Source organism: Moschus berezovskii, chromosome 21 (genome assembly GCF_049115385.1).
Source record: "Moschus berezovskii isolate FMDL1 chromosome 21, NW_MosBer_1.0, whole genome shotgun sequence".
Lineage (NCBI taxonomy): Eukaryota > Metazoa > Chordata > Mammalia > Artiodactyla > Moschidae > Moschus > Moschus berezovskii.
Genome location: NC_142480.1, coordinates 1813133 through 1835360, shown reverse-complemented (window position 1 = coordinate 1835360; position 22228 = coordinate 1813133). Strand labels below are relative to the sequence as shown.

Below are 22228 nucleotides of genomic sequence, written 5' to 3'. Positions count from 1 at the left end.
TTCATCAGTCCTGAAAAATTCTGAGCCCTTACCTCAGAGACCCCCACGCTCCTTCAGTCTGTTTTTCATTTTCCGGTCACTCTGCCATCTGCTGGTTACTTTCTCCTTGCTGTCTTTCTCCTGAGGCAGAAGCAGCTCTGAGTTCTCTGTTTTCCTCGCTGTGTCCCTGCCTTGTTCGAGACTTTGCTCTGGTGTTTTCCTCTCTCTCACCAAACTTGTGGCTTTTAAAGATGGTGTTTGTATATTTAGTCTGGCATCTTTAGTTGTCCTCAGGGGGAGTGTTTGTCTGAATAGCCTTATGACCAGAGGTGACAGTTCAAAGCGATGGTGTGTGGCCTTTGACCCGATGTTTACTCACGCTAAGAAACATACAACACGGTGTGTGTAAGAACGTTCATGGCGTCATTGCTTGTGTAAGGGGAGCCTTTTGAATCTCTTCAGTGTCAGTGAACAGGAGACTGGTGACTTTTTAAATGTTTATTTATTTTTTTAAGTGAAGGATAGTTGCTTTATAGAATTTTGTTGTTTTCTGTCAGACATCAACATGAATCAGCCGTAGGTGAGGACTGGTGATTCGACCTGTGTAAGGGAGTCTGAGGTCATTGCTAGAAGCCTGCCACAGCTGTGTGTTACTGTGGACAGACGGCTGTTGTTGCCGTCTCCTGGGAAGTGTGTTAGTTTTAAGACGGGGCTTGGTGCCAGGGCCCTTCCTGTTGCCCCTGCGTACTCGGCGCCTGGCGCGCACCTGTTGGCCCTTGCGCGGAAGCCACTAGACTGCAGAGGGATGCCTGTGAGTCCCAGTGTCTGCTCTTGGAACTTTAGATTTGGGTTCATATTTGAAACTATTTGCAATCTCTGTCTGTGGCACCTTTAATGTATTTGGAAATTTTCACTAGGGAGTCATACAGCTTTGGCTGCACTTGGAAGATTCACTCCAAGACCAGTGTTTATCAAGATGTGAGCCAGGGACCGTGGGGAGCAGTGGGAGCAGAAGTTGAAAGGGCCTGGCCTCTCCTCTCAGAGAGGCCATCGTGTGGCCACATGGTTACCCAAAGGGGGCTTTAGAGGTGAATGCTCTGAAACGTAGCTCTCTGCGGACCTGGGACAAGGGATGTGACTTGAGCTGGGCTTCAGGAAAGTCGTAATCGGGACTGGAGCTGAAGGATGAGTAGAAGTTTTGGAAGTTGTGAGGCAGCGTGGGGATCGGGGAGAGGGGAGTGTGTGCCGAGGGCTGTAATGGGGGGAGAGCCTGAGGCTCCAGCCCTGGGGAGTGCAACGTGCTTAGTCGCGTCCGACTCTTTGCTCCCCCATGGACTGTACAGTCCGTGGAATTCTCCAGGTCAGAAGACTGGCATGGGTAGCCTTTCCCTTCTTCAGGGGATCTTCCCAACCCAGGGATTGAACCCAGGTCTCCTGCCTTGCAGGCGGATTCTTGACCAGCTGAGCCACCAGGGAAGCCGCCAGCCCTGGTAGAGGGCCAGCGTTGCTTGGTGTGCGGTCCTGGGCGGGGGCAGTGGGGACTGAGTCGCGGCCCTCCCCTTCATCTTCAGAGCGGTGGTGCCTGTGCTGCGTCCATGGCAGAAGGAGCTTTGCAGCTCTGATGACATTAGGGAGCTTGAGGTGCGGGTGCTGCTGGTGGGCCCTGTGTAAGCACAGGGCTCTTCCCAGATTCAGTAGTGGATGTGATGGCAGGCGCCATGGGCTGCGTGATCCGAGGAAGGGGCAGGGAGCCAGGGGATGCAGGCCCTCTGGAAGCTGAAAAGGTGTGGGGACAGTCCTCCCCAGAGCCTGCAGAAGGAGCCAGCCAGACTGCTGTGGGCCTCGGATGCTCAGAGCTGTAGGGGAGGCAAGGTGTGCGGTGTGAGCGCGAAGCTCAGGGTCCTTGTCGCAGGAGCGGGGACGTTGAGTGCGCTCGTGGGGGAGATGCAGGCGCGGCTGCTGGTGGGGCCGGCCCGGGGCGGACAGCTCTGGTCCTTGTGCTCAGAGCAGCGGTGGGCTGAGGCTCTCGGTTTATCCTGGGTGAGTCTGAGGGGAGGCGTGTCGAGTGAGGCGTGTTTGGAGAACACGTGCTCATACCGGAGGGACTGGATCAGAGGGGCCGGTGTGGACCTGAGAAGTCCAGGCAGCACTGGCTGGTGGTGGCGGGGAGCGGGGAGTGGGTCCGGGGCCATCCGGGCAGGACTCGGGGCGTGTGGACGGGGACGTGGGGCAGAGCACCGTGGCGAGCAGTGCTGCTCATGCTTCGGCTTCCGAAGCGTGGCAGTGCCTGTGAGGGCAGAGAGGCGGTTTTCTCGAGTGTGTGTGTGTGTGTTTGTGTGTGCGCCTGTGTGCACAGCAGCTTCTGTGTGTGTGTGTGTGTGTGTGTGTGTGCGCGCGCGTGCACCTGTGTGCACAGCAGCTTCTGTCCCTGTGCTGTCTGCGTTAAAACCGTAAGATCGCGTCAGTACCCCTAACTCTGGTCCAGCACCAAGGTTTCAGAGTGAGCATTTTGTCATGTCCAGATACAGAGTACTTTTGCTTTTAGTGTGATGCGGGTGGTATTTCATCTATGTAACTCTTATTAAAAGTTATTTCTGAGTAGAAATCCAAGAATGCACATTCACTAAATTTCTATGAGTAACATTAGAATCATTTTGTATAAGTAAAGGTAAATCATTTTTTCAGAGTTGAAATTTAATAGCATTTCTGAACAGCTTGGTTCCAGACTGTGGACCCCTGCCTGGTTTCTGCTGTTTCCACACAGCCGTTTTGAATTCATCCTGGGATGTGTCTGTAGTTGTGATGAAAGGCCATAGCACGGCCTCCCTTTTGTTCGGTGATATTTCTGTTGGGTGATTTCCATCCCTCTCAGAACTTTTCTTCTGGGTTTAAAAGAATGGCCTTTATGGAGTTTTTAATAACAGAAGAAGGAAACAATCAAGTTTAGTTTTGTATTTGGAATACCAACCCTTACTTGGAAAAAGTGATATGTAATTATTTATTTGAAGATTTAGTTTTGTGGTTAACTCAGTAATGCAGTGATTAAACTGCTTTTCTGTGGTGTACAGTGTGTAATAGATTTTTTGATAAGCAGTGTTGTTATGTTCTTCAGTTAAAATCAGTCATACCCATTGTATGCTATTTGGAGCCCTGAACTGCTGAATTTTGGGGTTAGATTTTAGATTTGGTTGATGCCAAAATAATGGCGTGACTTAGTAAAGAGAAACTAGCAATTTTCATGGTTTCCTGTTTTTTCCAGTTCAAGTGAAATACGTTAATGTTAATAACCTAGAATAAAGAGATAACGGGAAAATAAAAGCAATGACTTTTGAGGGGTGGTGTTTCTTCTGTTGCTTTTGAGTTAAGTGTGGATGTGTGCAGCGTGCTGCTTTGCCCTGGATCGCGTGTCCCTTCTCCGATGCTGCTGGCGGGGATTGCCGGGGCCTCTCCTCTGATGTGGCTGCTGCTGCTGCGCAGATGCCTGAGGTACGCAGCCTGGGCCTCTTTGGTTCCTGGTCTTCCCCCTGGCGGTGGACGTGGAGGCTGGACTTGACTCGTGCTGGGTCGGCTCCAGTCAGTGACCTGAAAACGTCAGCCTGTGTTTCGTGTTAAACAGAGGAAGGGCTGCGGTTTAGACAATACATTTAGGTCTTTTGGAATTTTTTCTTGTAGCATTTCTGTCTTCAAGTAGCAGCCTTCAAAGTGCATGTCATCAAGGAAAGTGAGTCACATTAGTGTGGTTAATGTGCTGGCTCGTTCAGCAGCTCCGGGAGCTGTGGCTGCAGGTCTCTGAGTGAGAAGCACCGCTGCCAGCCTTTGGTCTCTCTGGAGAGTCCGTATCGCCTCATGGCCCTGGCAGGCCCAGCCGCTCACGGTGTCCCTCCCTCTGTCACCATGTCCCTACCCCGTCTCTCGGGGCTCCCTTGGCTTGGCGCCTCAGCCCTTCCGTTTGTGCTGGAAAGGCGGGTTCTTGATGGATAAGCCTGCTGGCCCCAAGAGAGGGAAGGGCCAGATTTTTTCCCTATTTAGGCTTGCATTATCTCAGTTCTTGGATTTGTAGAGAAGTCTGGGTACCCAGCCATCATTTAGAATTCCAAATAATTTAATAAAATGTTGGAACCATTTGTAAATTAGGAACTGTTCACACTCTGAATTTTGCTCAGTGTTTTGAAGATAGTGTGGTTAATTTAAGGGCTTTTTAGCTGAGTGCTTCTAGAAGGGGTGAGACTGGGAGGACGTGCACCTGTGGGAGCACGGGACAGCAGCACAGACTGTGACTTTTAAGAGCCTCGAGGAGGAAGGGGAGGAGAGAGAGATGAGAGTGGACGGGAAGTGCAGGCTTCCGAGTCCGGCGGTCAGCAGTGAGGTGACTGGATGGTCAGAAAGCTGCCGGGGGCAGGACGTGGAGAGCTGCCTCCTGAAGTCGGTGTGCAGTGCCCTGGGAGGAGCTCTGTTTCCGCAAAGAGGGAGCACAGAGCTGGTTCCTCTGCTCTTAAGGTTCAGAACAAGTTCTTGGTTCAACTGCAGGAAAATAGCCATATTGTGATTATATCGCTAGGCCAGTTTTGAAACTGAGGGTATGTGTAGGGGAACATGTAGGAGAACAAAAGAGAAGCAGGGACACGTGTGTGTCGGATGGCAACAGCGGTGGCAGGGCAGAGGGAGAGGCGGGGCGGAGCAGCACAGGGCTGGGAGGAGCGGGAAGAGCGAGTCGGGAGAAGGACCAGGAGCAGCCAGCGCCCTGCTGAGTCTGGGAGAGACACGGACGGTCCAGAGTTCACTCTGGGAATAAAATCATTTCCCAAGGAAAGTTCGTGTGCTGAGACTTTTGGTGATTGTCAGTTTGTCAAGAATTTGTGGCATTGCCGGAGAGGAGCGTGTATATTTACAGGAGAACATTCACTGGGCTCCCCTGGTGGCTCAGGGGTAAAGAGTCCGCCTGCCATGCAGGAAACCCCGGTTCCATCCCTGGGTCGAGAAGATCCCCTGGAGGAGGGCATGGCAACCTGCTCCAATATTCTTGCCTGGAGAATCCCAAGGACAGAGGAGCCTGGCGGGCTACAGTCCATGGGATCACAAAGAGTCAGACACGACTGAGCAGCTCACACTTGTATCCACTCGTTGGACTGGGCAGCGCTCCCCTGTGAGTCTCTGTCGGAGCAAAGACAGTCCCTCTCAGGGTCCCTGTTCACACGGTGGTGTGTGGTTGTCTGCTGCCGATTTGTTCCAGTAGCAGGGAGTGAACACTAACAAATTGATGTGAATTTTCAAATCAAAGTTAGTTCTTTAAGCTAGTCATTTTTGTGCTGTTTGCCAGTGATGAGCTTTGCGCTCTGCAGGTCTCTTGTCTTAGAAGGTGGCACTAGCCTACAGCACTGATGGCTGTGATGGATGGGGCGGGGGGTGGTGCTCCGCTCCCGTGCATCACTAGCGGCGGGCGCTCTGGGGACTTTCTCATGACCCTGCTCACAATCACAGTGTTAGTCGGCGAGTGTGTGTGTGTGTGCGTGTGCGTGCAGCTTGCTGTGTATATGCTGTACATAGAGACTAGATCAAACATGGGGTTGTTTATCTTCCCTTTTTTCACATAAGAAATAGCATTGTATTTGTTTGTTTTGTCTGAATCCAGGTCCAAGGCCACCTTTAGCTAAATCAAGCAATGTGATATGCATCCCAGAGACAACCTATAAATATCCTGATTTGCCTATAAGCCGATGTAAGGAAGAGGTAACAATTTTTCTCATGATGTCGTTTTGTTTGCATGCTGGCGACCCAGCCCTTGGTTTCTAGTCTGAAAGTGACGAGGGGCCGGGCGGGCACCGGGAGGTGGGTCTGTGCAGTGACCGCGCAGAGGGCCTTCCTCCCACCGCGCGTCCCTCGATCAGCTTCCCCTGAGCTCACCTTTTCCTGTTTAATCCTTCGTCCCATCTCCCCTGCTCTGAAGTGGATGTGAGCGGACACCTGTGGGCCCCGGGAGCTGCTGCTTGCAAGTCCCGCTGCCCAGACCTTTTAGAAAGTGGATACTGCCTGCCCCTGGCCGCAGCCTCCTCTCGCATTCCACTGGGGTTCCTTTGCAGACTGGCTGTTTGTGTTGCCTGGTGATTGGTCAGTCCCTGATATATCATTTTATGAACAATGTCAGGCAGTACAGCAGCAAGATGATTGCATTTTTAACTAGTTATGTGTTACTAGACCTGCTTGGGCTTCCCAGGTGGCGCTAGTGGTAAAGAATCTGCCTGCCAGTGCAGGAGATGCAAGAAACGCCTGTTTGATCTCTGGGTCGGGACGATCCCCTGGAGGAGGGCCTGGCGACCCACTGCAGTATTCTTGCCTGGAGAATCCCATGGACAGAGGATCCTGGCGGACTACAGTCCATGGGTTCACAAAGAGTCAGACACGACTGAAGTGACTTAGCACGGTGTAAACCTGGTTAGAAGTAGCTATATTGGAACCGTAATGAACTGTACTAACAGAAGAAATGGTTATAGACGGCAGTAAACTGGAAATGTTCTAAATTCCTTGTTGCTCTGTCTTAGATTGAATCGTGCAACTTGTATAGAGTAGATATGCGTTATTAATTTCAAGAGGCCAACATTAGAATGAATCTGCACTCCCTGACCGTTTTGATGGCCAGGGTGATGACTGAATGGTGCTCTGGGGGCAGGTAGGGATGGGCGGATAACTGGGTTAGCACTGCTCATGCAGCCTGTCTGTGGAGCAGTGGGAGTTACTTGTTTTAAAGTGTGTCTGAAGAATTTCAAATGAGAATCAAGTGTACATTTGTTATGTGTAACAACAGCTGTGTTTTCATGTTTCTCAGTAGAATTAGATGGAGGCTCATCACACAATTTAAAAATAATAGAAATTTAGGCTTAACAAGAGCAATAGAAATTCAGTTTGGCATTTTCATTTTTATAGATGAGGAAGCTGAGACCTGGGGGCAGTGAACTTGGCCTGGATTTCTGTAGCCATTCCTTTCTGCTCACAGTGGCCAGATTGTTTCAAGTGTAGCAACCACTAGTAACCTGTGTCCCTTTTGTGATGTTCAGGTGGTTCAGTTAAGGATTTAGTTTGTAAAGATGAAGAGAAAAGAAACCCTGAAAGTCTTGCTGAGATTAAGCTTTCGGTTCATAGGTAATGCTTTACATCACTGCTAAATTTGCGGCAGTGTTGAAGGCATTCTCTTTCACTGTTCTAGGTCATCTCTCTGATAGAGAGCAGTTCCGTGGTGATCATCCACGGTGCCACAGGCAGTGGCAAGAGCAGCCAGCTCCCGCAGTACATTCTGGACCACCACCTGCAGCGCTCTGCCTACTGCAACATCGTGGTCACCCAGCCGCGCAAGATCGGGGCCAGCAGCATGGCCCGCTGGATCAGTAGGGAGCGCGGCTGGGTTTTGGGTGGATTGGTGGGCTACCAGGTGAGCCTCTCTTCTTGTTCATTTTGTCTTTACGGAAGTCGATGATGGGATGTGATTTCTTTTCTGCTGGGAGAGAAGATACAGTCAGTTGCTTATGGAGCAGAATATGGCATAATTTCGAAGAGAGTGAAAATCGGAAGTTCTTGAAAATAGCTCAAGTTCTTTCTCAGTTGAATAGAAAAGAAGTGAGAATTCTCAGACCCAAGGCTTTTATAATTTTATCTTTAATTATATCTTTATGTTGAAGAGGTCTTCATATATAGTCGTCTCAACATCAAAATGATATGGACAGTATGACTAGATAAGCCAGTCTCTCCCCTCATAACCAAAGAAGAAGAGAAATCAGTTTGAGGATTTATGTTGGTTTAGACCCTATATTTTTTGCGGTATAGAATAATTTTTTGTTCCCTTTCTTACCTTCATTATGAAATTAACATTGCTTTCTTTGTAGTTAAATGTAAACCATTTAAATAGAAAATTCTCTCTTTTTTCCTTCCCCAATTTTAGGTAGGGTTGGAAAAAATAGCGACAGAAGACACCAAGTTAATTTATATGACAACGGGAGTCCTGCTGCAGAAGATAGTTAGTGCCAAGAGCTTGGTGGAATTCACACACATCTTCATTGATGAAGTGCGTGCTCTGCTCTTCCGCTCGTGTTTTTATTTGATGAAAGAACACAGTGCAAGTTACTTGTAAAGTGTCAAAAAGTTCTTTGAGTCTATATCGGCTTATTCTATTCTTGAAAGTTGATTTGCTCTTTTTATCCTTTGCTCTTACTTCCAAAACACGGGTGAGGAGGTTGAGGAGAATGCAGAGATTCCTTGTTTAGATCAGGGCTTGGCAGCCTGCAGCCCTCACACCAGGTTCGGCCCCTTTCTGTAAGTAAAGTTTTGTCGGCACATGGTTTTGCTCCGTTTGTGAGTGCTGTGAGGCTGCTGCAGAAGAGACGGTAGCTGAGATGGGGCCGTGTGTCCCGTGAGGTGGGATGTATTTGCCCTCTGGCCTTTTACAGGGGACGCCTGCGGACCCTGGTTTGGAGTGTTAGCCACATCAGACAAAAGAACTTTAATTGTCTGTATATGTTTTCAGCACCTTACAGATACTTTCCATCTAATAAAACAAGAACAATAAGAACATCTTTTAAGAAAATGAATAGATGATATTAATCTATTCACTTTTCTAAAAAAACCCCTAATACTGTACTGTGAGCCCTTTCTTTGTGCCAGTCTTAGCTTTCTCAACTTTTCTACGTGCGGATGGAATATTTTAATTGATTTTAATTTGATTTGACTTTATTCTGTCTTCTTTTAGCTGTGCCGCGGGGCTTGTGGAGTCTTAGTTCCTCCACCAGGGACTGAACCTGCGCCCTCCGCATTGAGTGTCGAGTCCTGTCCACTGGGCCTCCAGGGGATTCCCAGTTTTGTTTATATGTTAAACAAGGGTTTTTTGAGGAGAAGTGATGTTGTGTTCAAACAGTTGTCCTAGGATCTCTGGAAGTACCTCCCCCTAGATTCTGGAGTTTTAAAGCTCAGCAGTAGTTATGCCTCGAGAAGCTTCACTGGTTTCTTGAGGCCTTGGAAGCAGCAGATAAGTGGGGTCTGTGGGAGACTGCGAGGTGGCAGTGGAGCTCCTGACCGAGGCTGGGGTGACACCCCTGCGTGGCCCTCGTGAGACGGTCTCTCCCCTCCCTTGGTGTGTGTGTGATCAGCATGGAACCGGAACGTGCTGTCAGTGGGAACCATCGGTAAACTGTAATGGGAGTAGAGAAGAGTGCTATTGGAGCCAAACGGACGCCGATCGCCTGGGAGACCCGGACTCATGAAGCACTGGGCTGTATTCTGGGCTCAGGTGGGGCCTGGAAAGGCAAAGACAGAAATGTAGCGCAGCTGTTGTCAAGAGTTAGGGTCGGAGCTGGCGAGAGGGAAGGGTGCTAGAGGGCTGCTGGGGTTAGACGGCTGCAGAGCGAGCAGGGGCCTGAGGCCGCGGGGTTGCTGCTGGCAGATCCTGTTTTAGCACGGGGGTGGAGGCCTGGAGTCTGGTGCAGTTAAGGACATGCAGATCCTTGGTGCTTCAGGGCAGTCTGGACTCATGTCCACAGCGGCCACCCTGCTCCACCCTGGATGACTGAGCCACAGTTACTCCATTGTGACTTTCAAATGCACCCTCTTCTTTAGTGGACAAAGAAGATGTATGATGCTTGCGTGACAGGCCACAAAACAAGGCTGCTCTAATTAGTGTCAAGTCCAAGCCATGTCATGTCTAAGCCAGAATGACTTCCCCACACCTCAGTATATGAGAATTTCTCTGTCGGTACTGCAGGTAAAGCTGAGCGGGTGCATTTACTGGGTACACGTACGCGTGCCTGGTTTAGCATCACTCTTGCGTGTCTGGGACCGGGAAAGGCGGACCATGCTCTGCTGTTGTTCTTTGCAGTACAGTGGGATGTGCAGCGTGGTTCATAGTTTCTTCGTGACTTTGGGCCGTGATGAGATCAAACTTAGGCCGTGTGCCCAAAGGAGGTGTCGCGGTGATAAAGTTCACGGGGCCCACCGGTAGCCACTGAGCCTTTCACTCAGGCCTGCAGGTGGCGTGGCACGGCTCACCCTGGGTGACCTACTCCAGAGTCTCTGCTGCTCAAGCTTCTGTTTGTTTCTGTAGACCCAGCGCCTCTCTGACTGTGTAAGGAGGCGTTTCTGCACACATACCTGAGTGACGTGGACACGCCTGTGTGCACTGTGGTGTTGGCTTCATTCTTTCCTGAAGCTGTGTGATGGTCGCTGAACACGTCAGCTGCACTCTGCGGGAACTTGCCCCCGCGGGAGCGTCTTATCATTTGGCGCTGGGATAACTTTGCTTAAAGAATGAATAGGTTTGGATAGGCCTTAAGTTTTATGTTTACAAAGGATATTGCTCCTGTTGTGTGGGATGGTCTGAATTTCAAAACAGATATAAGAGCAAAAGTTGAAAACAGCCAGGCAGTTGAAAATGGAATGTTGTTGTTCAGTGTGTCCAACTCTTTTCAACTCCACAGATTGCAGCGTGCCGGGCTTCCCGGTCCTTCAGTGTCTCCCAGAGTTTGCCCAAACTCGTGTGCGTTGAGTTGGTGATGCCATCCAACCACCTCCTCCTCTGTCGTCCCCTTCTTCTGCCTTCAGTCTTTGCCAGCATCAGAGTCTTCTCCAGTGAGTCGGCTCTTTGCATCAGGCGGCCAAAGTATTGGAGCTTCAGCATCAGTTCTTCCAGTGAATATTCAGGGTTGATTTCCTTTATGATTGACTGGTTTGATCTGCTTGCAGTCCAAGGGACTCTCAAGAGTCTTCTTCAGCACCATAGTTAGAAAGCATCAATTCTTTGGCACTCGGCCTTCTTTATGGTCCAACTCTCACACCCGTACATGACTACTGGAAAGACCATAGCTTTGACTAGATGGACCTTTGTTAGCAAAATGATGTCTCTGCTTTTTAATACTCTGTCTAGGTTTGTCGTAGCTTTTTTTCCAAGGACCAAGCATCTTTTAATTTCATGGCTTCAGTCACCATCTGCAGTGATTTTGGAGTCCAAGAAAATAAGGTCTGTCACCGTTTACACTTTTCCTGATCTATTTGCCATGATGTGATGAGACTGGATGCCAAGATCTTCATTTTTTGAATGTTGAGCTTTAACCCAGCTTTTTCACTCTCCTCTTTCACCATCAGCAAGAGGCTCTTTAGTTCCTCTTCACTTGCTGCCAGAAGGGTGGTATCATTTGCGTATCTGAAGTTATTGATATTTCTCCCGGCAATCTTGATTCCAGCTTGTGCTTCATCCATCCTGGCATTTCGCATGATGTACTCTGCATATAAGTTAAATGAGCAGGGAACGGGACGGTCATGTCCTTAACTTCTGGGCTCTGGAGAGAGAATAAACTCACTGCAGGTGAACCATTCCTTCAGTAAACGTGTGTAGAGTGCCTGATTCACGAGGTGCTGAGGTTGTAAAGGCGGAGACGCTGTAGTTTCTGCTCTCAGCCTCTCTGCTGGGGCACAAATGTCCGCTGAGGCGTGACACTGTGGATGGAGGAAGGCCAGGATGGGGAGCGGACCCTGGGGACCCCGGGCTGGAGGGCCGAGTGGGTCCTCGGGCAGGAGGGGCCGCCCGGCCTCCAGCAGCGGGAGAAGCGGTCGTGTGAAGTCTACACTGTGGGGGCTCGTCAGGATGGTGTGGGGGCCGGGGCCTCGGTCCTAAGGAGGGCCCCCTTGGGGCTCTTCACCGAGGACAGCCTTTGTTTCTGCTTCTCAAGTACAAGGCAGCACGTTTGTGTTGAGGCGCTGCTCTCAACACTGAGTTTCGTGAGAGAACGAGTGAGAGTTGGGTTTCTAAGGTGTCTGGCCAGAGAAGCAGCAGTGGGGCCTCTCGCCCCGCGGAGAAGGGGGCTCCTTCTTTGAGACTCAGGAGCTCATCTCTCTGCGTCGGCAGAGACATGGCCCAGGGAGGAATCCCCTGTGCCCTGTGCCCGGGGCAGCCTGGCTCAGTGTGAGATGCCCCACACCTGACTTAGCCCTTGGCGTTAGCTGGTGGGAGTGGGCAGGCCCTGGGGTGGGGGGAATTCGGCTGGAAGGCCGCTGTCTGAGCGGGGCTGTGCGGGGCAGTTCCTCCTGGGGCCCCACCGCCCCGTGTCCCTGACACTCCTGCAAGACTCCCTGCTGCCCTCTGCCTCTCCCCAGCCCTGCCCTACCTGCTCCTGCCAAGCCAGCTCTTCCCAGGCCTCCTGTTAGTTCCCGCCCTGCCGGGTAGGCGGCCTACTGTCTGCATACCTGCTCTGGTCACAGTGCAGCTGGGCCCGGGGCTGGGGCCGTGGGCCGGGGGTGGCCATGGAAGGCTGCTCTGTGCTTCTCTGCGCTGTCTCAGGGACTGGGGGCACTGTTGGCACTGAGCGGGCGGGGCTGAGAGTGCTAGATGTCCCTCTGCCTGGATGCCAGTCGGACCCTACTGGGAACCCCGGGGGTGGAGGGGGGATAGTGACCCACATGCCTCTCCTGGTCTGGGGGCTGAGTGACGGTGTCCATCGTGGGGCCCTGGCCCTGGGTGCGTCCCTTTCCCCCAGTTGCTCCTCACTGATGGGTGCCTTCCCGCTTGGGGGCCTCCTTTCTTATTTTGTAGGTACACGAGCGAACTGAAGAAATGGATTTCCTGTTGCTAGTTGTCCGCAAACTTTTAAGAACAAATTCACGTTTTGTGAAGGTAAAGTTGATTTCATGAGTAACTGAAATATTCAGAGTTGAGATTTATCGTGTAGTTTTATTCAGTAGAAACGGTTGAAAGCAGCGTCTCTACAGTCCTTCAGCTCTTGCTTCGAAGCTGGCGAGAGGACCTTCTCTTAGGATCAGACTGTGGAAGAGTTTTTGGTTATTATGTTGCATTAAATTGTAAAATACTCTCCAGGCTGCAGAAAATAATGAAATGCTGGGTATTAGAGCACAATTTTGGGCTGAATAAAAACCAGAGTTTGAGGGAATGTGAATCTGTCATCTCTGTTTTATAAGCAGCACTGGGTCACCCTGAAGTTAGTGGTCACGTGCCCTGCTTTTATGGGAGACTTGTGTCAGGAGCTAACCAAACGTCTGTGGGAATGGCCACCAGTGTTTACGTTTTATCTGAACAGAGAGGATGAGGACATGAACTTGGCCAGAGCAGCAGAGGCGTTATAATTGTTCTGCAGTCTAGACACAGGTCAGCCCAGCTGTGCCTGCGGGAGTCCCCCAGAGCGGTGGTGACTGGTGCGGTCGGTCATCACGGGAAGGGCTGTGGGAGGACTTGCTGTCTCTGGAAAGCAGGTGCCCGCTGGACCATACGGGTTCCGGTCTGCACGTGTTCCATCTCTCGGCTTAGGGAGATGTTTCTCCCTCCCCACCGTCCAGGGTGGGGACGTCAACCTTGGGAGGGTCACGGTCTCACCTGGTGGGCGCTGAGGAGGTAGAACCCCAGGTTTGCAGTAGGCCGACTTAGTGCTTTAGATGGGCCTCCCTGGGGGCTCGGCCGGTAAAGAACCCGCCTGCAGTGCGGGAGACCTGGGTTCAATCCCTGGCTTGGGAAGATCCCCGGAGAAGGGAAAGGCCGCCCACCCCAGTGTTCTGGCCTGGAGAAGTCCATGGACTGCACAGCCCAGGGGGCCGCCGAGAGTCGGCCAGGCCGCGCGTCTTTCATCTCAGCGCTTGCTTACGAGGGCCGTCGCGTGATGGGGAGAGTCGGTGGCAGCAGCCTTCTCGTGGCCCCTCTCTGCAGCGACCTCCCTCTCCTGTTGACTGCTGGCTGCGCGGGGCCTCCGTGCTGTGCGGGCTTTCTCTCGCTACCACCAGCAGGGGCTGCTGTCTGCTGTGGTGTGCGGGCCTCTCATTGTGGTGGCCTCTTGTTGGGGAGCGCGGGCTCTGGGGTGCTCAGGCTTCAGTGGTTACAGTTCTGGGCTCTGGAGCACAGGCTCAGTGGCTCCACGGCATGTGGGATCTTCCTGGATCAGGGATTGAACCCGTGTCTCCTGCATCGGCAGGCAGGTTCTTCATGACTGAGCCACCAGGGAAACCCGTGAGTGTCATTTTAAGACTAATTTTTTACTGTAAGATAATAACTTGATTACAGGTGGTTTTTTTTCTTTTACTTTTTAGGAGTTAAGAGAGTTGAGTGTTGGTGAATTTTAAAAAATCTGCCACACTGTTGAAAATGGTGCTCAGGAATTTGGTACTGATCATATGTGTAGTAGGAAATGGCTTGTCAGTTTCAGTGTTTTCGTGATTTATTAAAAAAATATATGAAGCATACTGCCTTCTGAATATAGAACCTTGTAATGGTATATATAGTTGGGCTAAGAAACTAGAAGTCAGGTTCTGTATGGCTTTGTAGTAAGTGTTCTGAAATTCTCGAAACTTCCTCCCTTACTCCTTTTTAAAAGAGCACTGCCATGGGGGCCTTAGATGCAGGAGCCTGGGCAGATGGGGTTTCCGGGCCCCCTTCCGCTCTGCACCCAGCCCTCCAGAGGGCCCTGGCTTCGTGCCGTCCCCCGCCTGCAGACCCTGCAGATGCTGGCTGCCCGGACTCAGCTCAGGCCCCCTGGACAAGGAGGTATCAGGGCAGGCTGCTGAGCATCTGTGGGGACGAGTGGATAGTTACAGGGAGGGTGCAGGGCGGGGAGGCCGTGGCAGCATGGGCCGGCTGTGGCCATGAGCAGTGCACATTCGCGCTTGGCTGAGACAGAAGCCCTGAAGCGCCCTGGCCTGGCGGCTCCGGCAGAAGTGTTAGAGGTCCTTTGCTGGAACGGGTGTGCCCTTGGGGGCCACTCGTAGCACCCACGGGGCCTCACAGAACCTGGCTTCTGAGTGAACTTGGTCAGTGGGGTTTTGATCTTTTGTATCTGACATCAGAGGGGAAATACAGACTTTCTGTCTGCCCAATAAATGTATTAATAATGTCTGTGTAAAGTTTTTACTGCAAAGACAGACTTCAGAAGTGTAGTCGGCAGCCAGCAGACAGCTGTGTCTGCCTCCTGCTTAGGATTTTGGAGCCTGGTGGGTGGTGGAGGCCCTGCGTAGTGCTGCCGCCGTCTCCAGGGCACAGCTGGCGGGCTGTGGATGCTGCTGCTGGCCTTCATGGCTGACTTCTTCAGGATATCATCCCAGATTTGCTTTCTGGCAAAACTGAAACCTGCAGGGAGTCCCCGAGCCTCTGCCGTCCCGCTCGTTGGGATTGGTTGCCGGGCGCCTCCCGTTTCTCTGCGGAGGGTCAACGTTTCCTGGCTGCCTTGTCTTCTTCCCCTTGCTGCTCTGCTCCCTCCGCTTTCTGGAACACACCATCTAGAGCTTGCCTTGTCCTAAATTAGTTTTCTGATGCAAAGTTCCTTTTAGGTAAATGGTTGTAATTGAGCTTTATTGAAGTGTAGTTTCTCACTTGATAGAGTAAGTGAAGAGAAATTGTAAAAGTTGACATCTCTGAGCATTCCTTAGAGTGTGATGATTTGTATTGCACTGGAGGTCAAGTCACAGTATTCAATTAAAGTCTTGAAAATGACTGGAACGAGAGAAGCCTGGGCTTCTGGCGTCTTTGGTTCCCCCCATCACTGTGCCTGTCTCGATGGTTTCTCCCCCAGGTTGTCCTCATGTCGGCCACCATCAGCTGCAGAGAGTTTGCAGATTACTTTGCTGTTCCTGTTCAGAACAAGATGAACCCAGCGTTTGTTTTTGAAGTGGAAGGAAAGCCGTTTTCAATTGAGGAGTATTATCTTAATGATTTGGAGCACATTCATCACAGCAGGGTACGTTGGAACACGTTGTTTCTTTTACAGTGAATGTACTTTTGTATTTGATCAAATCTGCATTCATTAGCTACAATTGCAAACCTCCATTGGAGCTTAAAATTGGAGCAGGGCAATGGTGTGGAATGGGCCTGGAGAAGAATAAGAGGAAGGAAATGGCTGGGTTTGTTGTCATAAACTGTGAGCGTAATAAACCCTCACGTTGTATGTCCTGGTGAAAATTATTCGGACTGGTTTTACTTCATTGAATAATAAAATGTAGGAGTTTGATTCACTGCAAAATCGTAGATTCAGCTGGGGGTGGGTGGTAAGTTTATTTCAGTTAAATTTTCTAGGATAAGCTGTGTTAAGCTGTAGAATAAGCTTAAGGATAAGCTGTAAAGCAAGTGAAGAGCGCGATGTGGGGACTGTGCACAATGATCTGTTCCTACGAGAAGCTGCAGGCACTTTATGGGTTTTCGTGTGGGTTATACAGTCACAGAATTGGAGGATCGGAGTGTTTGCAGGTGTGAAGCAGCTCCTTCCTGCTCTTACGAGAAGCTGCAGGTGCTTTTCGGTTGTTTTCGTGTGAGTTATACAGTCATAGAATTGGAAGATCGGAGTGTTGCAGGTGTGAAGCAGCTCCTTCCTGCTCCTGTCTTCTGCTGCCAATAAGATCTACACACTTGTCAGCCTTCCTTGGGATCCTTCCATTAGATTTTCTCGCCTATAGACGCAGTCATGGCTGTGTTGTTTTTCTTTTTTATGGGATGATTTTATTCTATGTGCATCTTGCTGTTTTTCACTTAACTTTGTACATTTTTTACATATCATTATATGATTTCTTCATTCTCTTCTTAGAGCTGTATAGCATTCTTTTATGTGACTATATTTTTTTATTTACTGAAGTATAGTTGATTTACAATATTGTAAAGAAACCCTGGCCTGTCCATCAGCAGATGAATGGATAAGAAAGCTGTGGTACATATACACAACGGAGTATTACTCAGCCATTAAAAATAATGCATTTGAATCAGTTCTAAGGAGGTGGATGAAACTGGAGCCTGTTATACAGAGTGAAGTAAGCTAGAAAGAAAAACACCAATACAGTATACTAACACATATGTATGGAATTTAGAAAGATGGTAATGATAACCCTGTATATGAGACAGCAAAAGAGACACAGGTGTATAGAACAGTCTTTTGGAGTCTGTGGGAGAGGGCGAGGGTGGGATGATTTGGGGGAATGCCACTGAAACATGTATATTATCATATGTGAAACAAATCACCAGTCTAGGTTCAATGCATGATACAGGGTGCTCGGGGCTGGTGCACTGGGATGACCCAGAGGGATGGGATGGGGAGGGAGGTGGGAGGGGCGTTCAGGATGGGGAGCATATGTACACCCGGGGCAGATTCATGTCAATGTATGGCAAAACCAATACAATATTGTAAAGTAATTAGCCTCCAATTAAAATAAATTTATATTAAAAAAAAGAAACCCTGGCCTATAACATATGCTTTCACACGTGCAAAGATGTATGCATGTGAATGCAGGCGTTCCGTATATGTGTGTATGTATATTCTTTTTCGTATTCTCTTCCACTGTGGTTTGTTACAGGATGCTGCTGCTGCTGCTGCTAAGTCACTTTACAGGATACTGACCACAGTTCCCCGCGCTCTGCGCTAGGACCCAGTGGTTCACTCTGTGTGTGGCGGTTTGTGTCTGCTGACCCCACGCTCCTAGTTTATCCCCCCACACATTTCCCCTTTGGTGACCATGCGTTTGTTTTCCGTGTCTGTGAGTCGGGCTCTGGTTTGTAAATAAGTTCGTTTATGTCACGTTTTAGATGCTGTGAGTGAGGTCGTGATGCTCGTCTTTCCCTTTGTGACTGACTTCGCTTGTGTGAAAATCTCTAGGTTCATCTGCGTTTCTGAAAATGCCATCATTTCGTTCTTTTCTGTGCCCGAGAAATAGGCCGTCGTGTGTGTGTGTCACACCTTCCTTGTCTCTTTGTCTGCTGATGGACACTTAGGCGGCTTCCATGATTTGGCTATTGTGAGTAGTGCTGCTGTGAACACTGAGGTGCATTTATTAAAGATCACTGCGGATGCTGATTGCAGCCAGGAAATTAAAAGATGCTTACTCCTTGGAAGGAAAGTTGTGACCAACCTAGATAGCACATTAAAGAGCAGAGACATTACTTTGTCAACTAAGGTCCGTCTAGTCAAGGCTATGGTTTTTCCCGTGGTCATGTATGGATGTGAGAGTTGGACTGTGAAGAAAGCTGATTGCCGAAGAATTGATGCTTTTGAATTGTGGTGCTGGAGAAGACTCTTGAGAGTCCCTTATACTGCAAGGAGATCCAAACAGTCCATCCTCAAGGAGATCAATCCTGGGTGTTCATTGGAGGGACTGATGCTAAAGCTGAAACTGCAATCCTTTGGCCACCTCATGCGACGACTTGACTCACTGGAAAAGACTCTGATGCTGGGAGGGATTGTGGGCAGGAGGAGAAGGGGACGACACAGAATGAGATGGCTAGATGGCATCACCGACTCGATGGACATGAGTCTGAGTGAACTCCGGGAGTTGGTGATGGACACGGAGGCCTGGCGTGCTGCGGTTCATGGGGTCGCAGAGTCGGATATGATTGAGCGACTGAACTGAACTGACTGATCTTCATTTAAGTAATTTCCAGTGTTTCTGCTCTTTTCTTATTAAAACCAGTGCCAGAGAGAACGTCTTTGCACATCTGAAAGTGTGTCTTGTAGACCAGGGTTCCTTAGCCACAGCACAGCTGCCGTTTTGGGCCAGGTAATTCTGAATGGCGAGGGCCGCCCTCTGCATCGCAGGATGTTTGCTGGCCTGACCCACTAGATGCAGGTGGGCCCACCAGGGCTCTTCCTACCTCAACCCTCTTTGTGACAGCCCGGACATCCCTGGGACGGGGGTAAAACACTGCTTCTGTGGAACCCTGTGTAGGATGTGCCCTCCTGAAGTATTAAGTTCCTGGAAGTGGCTCAAAGGATGTGTATGCATTTGGAATTTTGATGGAAGCTGCCAAGTCGCCCTCTGGAGGAGTTTGACTTCTGCGAAAAGCTTCTGCAGTGTCACAGTAAGTGGTCTCTACTACAGTGAGTTGGCAGACTAGGGCTCACCTACTATTGGAAGATGAGTTTTGTCAAATCTGATTATGTCAAAGGGAGGCCAGTGATGACCATTAGAATGTAGCACTGTTTTCTTCCAACTTTTAAAACGACAGTATTTCAAAACAGATAAGTTGAAAGAATTTTGTAGTCCGAACCTGGGTATCCATTACCCAGAGTGTACAGGAAACATTTGCTTTGCAGAGCTTCACACAAACCCTGAACTTGTCAGAACGATAAACTGACATGGTGGATCACTGTGAGCCAAACTTGACTTGTTTGGAGTTCACTCGTTTTCCCAATGTTCTTTTTCTGCTCCAGGATCCCACATTGGGTTCATTTAGCTGTCATGTCTCCTTAGGCTCCACAGGGCTCTGGCAGTTTCTCAGACTTCTCTTGTTTTTGATGACCTTGATGATGTAGGAGTGGCAGCTAGGTATCTGATGGCATGCCCCACTGTTGGAGGTTTTCAGGTAATTTTCCCATCAGACGGGCTTCATTGTGAGCCTCGGGGCGGAGGGCCGCAGGGTCAAGTGCGGTTCTGTCACACGGTGACCAGGGCACGACTCATCACTGGTGATAGGACCCTGACCTCCTGGCCGAGGCGGTCTTACCAGGCTTCTCCCCGTAATGTTTCTCTCCCCTCCTTTCCTTCGTCTGTTTTCTTTTTCCGTGTGTGTGTGTATGTGCACACTAGGTTTGCTGGTTTGCTTATTGTGTGTCACCCCCACCCCAAGGTAGAACAGAGTAAGGGGGACATTCTCCCCTTTTCTTACTGGTCTGTGGTTGGAAACGAGTCTCTTAATGCATCCTGTATTCAGGGTGGAGGGAAAACACCCATATTTATAACGTTTGAACACTGTGCCTTGTCTGACCCGTCCTGGAATACGAGTAGGCATGCTTTACACTCTCTTCAGCTGACCACAGTCTCACTAGCTCCTGTCGATTGCTCTTGGTCGTGCTGAGGAGGGGTCAGGCCTGGACACAGGCGTGAGCCCCGGCGGGCTGGCGGGTCGCGCGCTGCTGGGAGGACGCTGGGCCCGGCCACGCTCACACCCCCTGGTCGCTGTCAGTCACCGTTTCAGTGGACGGACACGCGAGGCGTAACTGTGGGTTAATGTTTACGTGCTCTGTGTAGCTTCTCTTCTAACCCTTGGAGTCAGAGGACCTGTGTTAACACGGTCTTCTCCCCGAGATGCCTGGTGCTGTCGTGGCCACTCGCTGTGTGGTCCCACGTAGACCGCACAGCCAGGGAGTACAGCCCCCCTGCTCCCGGGGTGGCAGCCTCTCCACCGCGTGTCAGTCCCATCCCTTCCCACCCCCTCGGGGCCTCAGCTTATCCACTGCCCTGCTTCCCACACTTTCCCAGCATCCTGTCCACGTTTGAAGAGCACCGAGTCCCTCATCTTAGAAAACCCCTTCATTCGGAGCCCTGCTGCTCACAGCTTTTGCCAGACCCAGCTCTCATTGCTTACTTGGCACCACGCCCGATTCGCTAGCATCTCTCGTGCCCGCCTAGTGAGGTCCGGAGCACTCAGGCCTGCATCGCCTGACCTCCACTCCGATTCTTGCTGCCGTTGGCACCGTGTATCTTAGAGCCCCGCCCCAGGACGTTCGTGAATGTAGCCGTGCCGTGAGGTGAGCCGTGGCCACCGTGCTGGGCCAGAAGCAGAGTGGGCCCCACTTCCTGGGCCTGCCGTGGGTTCCCTCTGGAGGACGCCTGCCGCCCGGAGGCACAGCTTAGGCCACTGAGGGGATTCGGGAGGAGCGTGCTTCCCTGTTACTCACCCTCTCCCAAGCTTCCTTACACTCAGCGTCCATTGAGTCGGCGATGCCATCCAACCATTTCATCCTCTGTTGTCCCCTTCTCCTCCCGCCTAAAGGAAATCAATCCTGAATATTCACTGGGAGAAATGATGCTGAAACTCCAGTACTTTGGCCACCTGATGCGAAGAGCTGAGACATTGGAAAAGCCCCTGATGCTGGGAAAGACTGAGGGCAGGAGAAGGGGACGACAGAGGATGAGATGGTTGGATGGCATCACCGACTCGATGGACATGGGTTTGGGTGGACTCAGGAGTTGGTGATGGACAAGGAGGCCTGGCGTGCTGTTGTTCATGAGTTTGCAGAGAGTCGGACACAACTGAGCGACTGAACTGATCTGAGTGACAGTCAGCTCCCAGTCTTGTTTTTGCTGACTGTATAGAGCTTCTCCATCTTTGGCTCAAAGAATATAATCAGTCTGATTTCCATATTGACCATCTGTTCATGTCCAGGTACAGTCATCTCTTGTGTTGTTGGAAAACGGTGTTTGCTATGTGACCTGTGTGTTCTTTTTTTTTTTTTTATGGCTCTTTTCAGTTTATTGCATGAAGGAGTTACACTAGTCCAAGTTAAAAGCAGACCCAAAGTGGTTACATTATACAAGCTGTGAGGTTTTTAAACTCGTGACAAGGGACAGAAGGGAAATTCTACTCATTGCAAGGAAATCCTCACTTAAGCTTCAGTGAGCCAAAAGCACTTAAAACCCATGAACCTTCAGCTGGTCGTCCTTAGCCAGTCCAGTCTCCACCAGGAACTGGCATATGTTCTTGCGCTGGTCACCCTGTAGCTGAATTACTTCTCCATATTCTGGATGCTCAATTACAGTACCATTGCAGGCAAATTTCTTTTTAAACGCCTTCACTAGTGTCTTTTTATCGTAATCATCAGCGATCCCTTGGACAGTAGTAAGGGTCTTCCTGCCGTTTCTCTGTTGAATTCTTATATGGATATAATCCTCAGTGCCAGCAGGAAGCAGATCATCACCCTTACTTGCATCAGCAAAGGGGTCGAAAGAGTGGAGGTTCTGGATAGCGGACATACGGTACGATTCCTTTTCCTCGATGGAAATGGCCTGCGGAAGGCTGCGGCGGGAGAAGGTGGGCAGGGGGGACAGAGCGTCGGGAAGCGAGGGGGCTCAAGGGGGAGGCTGCTGAGTCCTCGGCGGCGGCTCAGTGACTGGGGTGACCTGTGTGTTCTCTTGGCAAAACTCTGTTAGCCTTTGCCCTGCTTCATTTTGTGCTTCAAGCTCAAACTTGCCTGTTACTCCAGGTATCTCTGACTTCCTTCTTTTCCATTCCAGTCCCCTGTGAGGAAAAGAACATGCTTTTTTTTGGTGTTAGTTCTAGACAGTCTTATAGCTCCTCATGGAATCGTTCGGCTTCAGCATTAGTGGTTGGGGCACAGACTTGGTTTACCGTGATCCTGAATGGTTTGCCTTGGAAACGAACAGAGATCATTGTGTTGTTTTTGTCATTTTGGCAGGATGGCGTGAGCCAGGGTAAAGTCAGAGCCTCCCCTGTCCATATTCTGCCCCGTCCATCTGGATCCCCACCTGCTCAGTCTGTCTCTCACAGGAGCCCCGCTCTCCTCCTCGAGGA

The 22228-nt window shown here is 50.4% G+C and overlaps 1 protein-coding gene and 1 pseudogene across 1 annotated transcript in view; one reads left to right on the top strand and one right to left on the bottom strand.

The window, feature by feature from the left end:
• TDRD9 (tudor domain containing 9) overlaps positions 1-22228 on the top strand; it is a 101197-nt gene that overhangs the window by 6513 nt on the left and 72456 nt on the right. The window contains exons 5-9 of the mRNA XM_088829868.1: positions 5609-5706; positions 7178-7399; positions 7907-8029; positions 12539-12619; positions 15513-15677. Coding sequence (XP_088685994.1) covers positions 5609-5706; positions 7178-7399; positions 7907-8029; positions 12539-12619; positions 15513-15677 — 689 coding nt within the window. The remainder of the gene's footprint in view (positions 1-5608; positions 5707-7177; positions 7400-7906; positions 8030-12538; positions 12620-15512; positions 15678-22228) is intronic.
• On the bottom strand, positions 21235-21685 carry LOC148774468 (eukaryotic translation initiation factor 1 pseudogene; annotated as a pseudogene).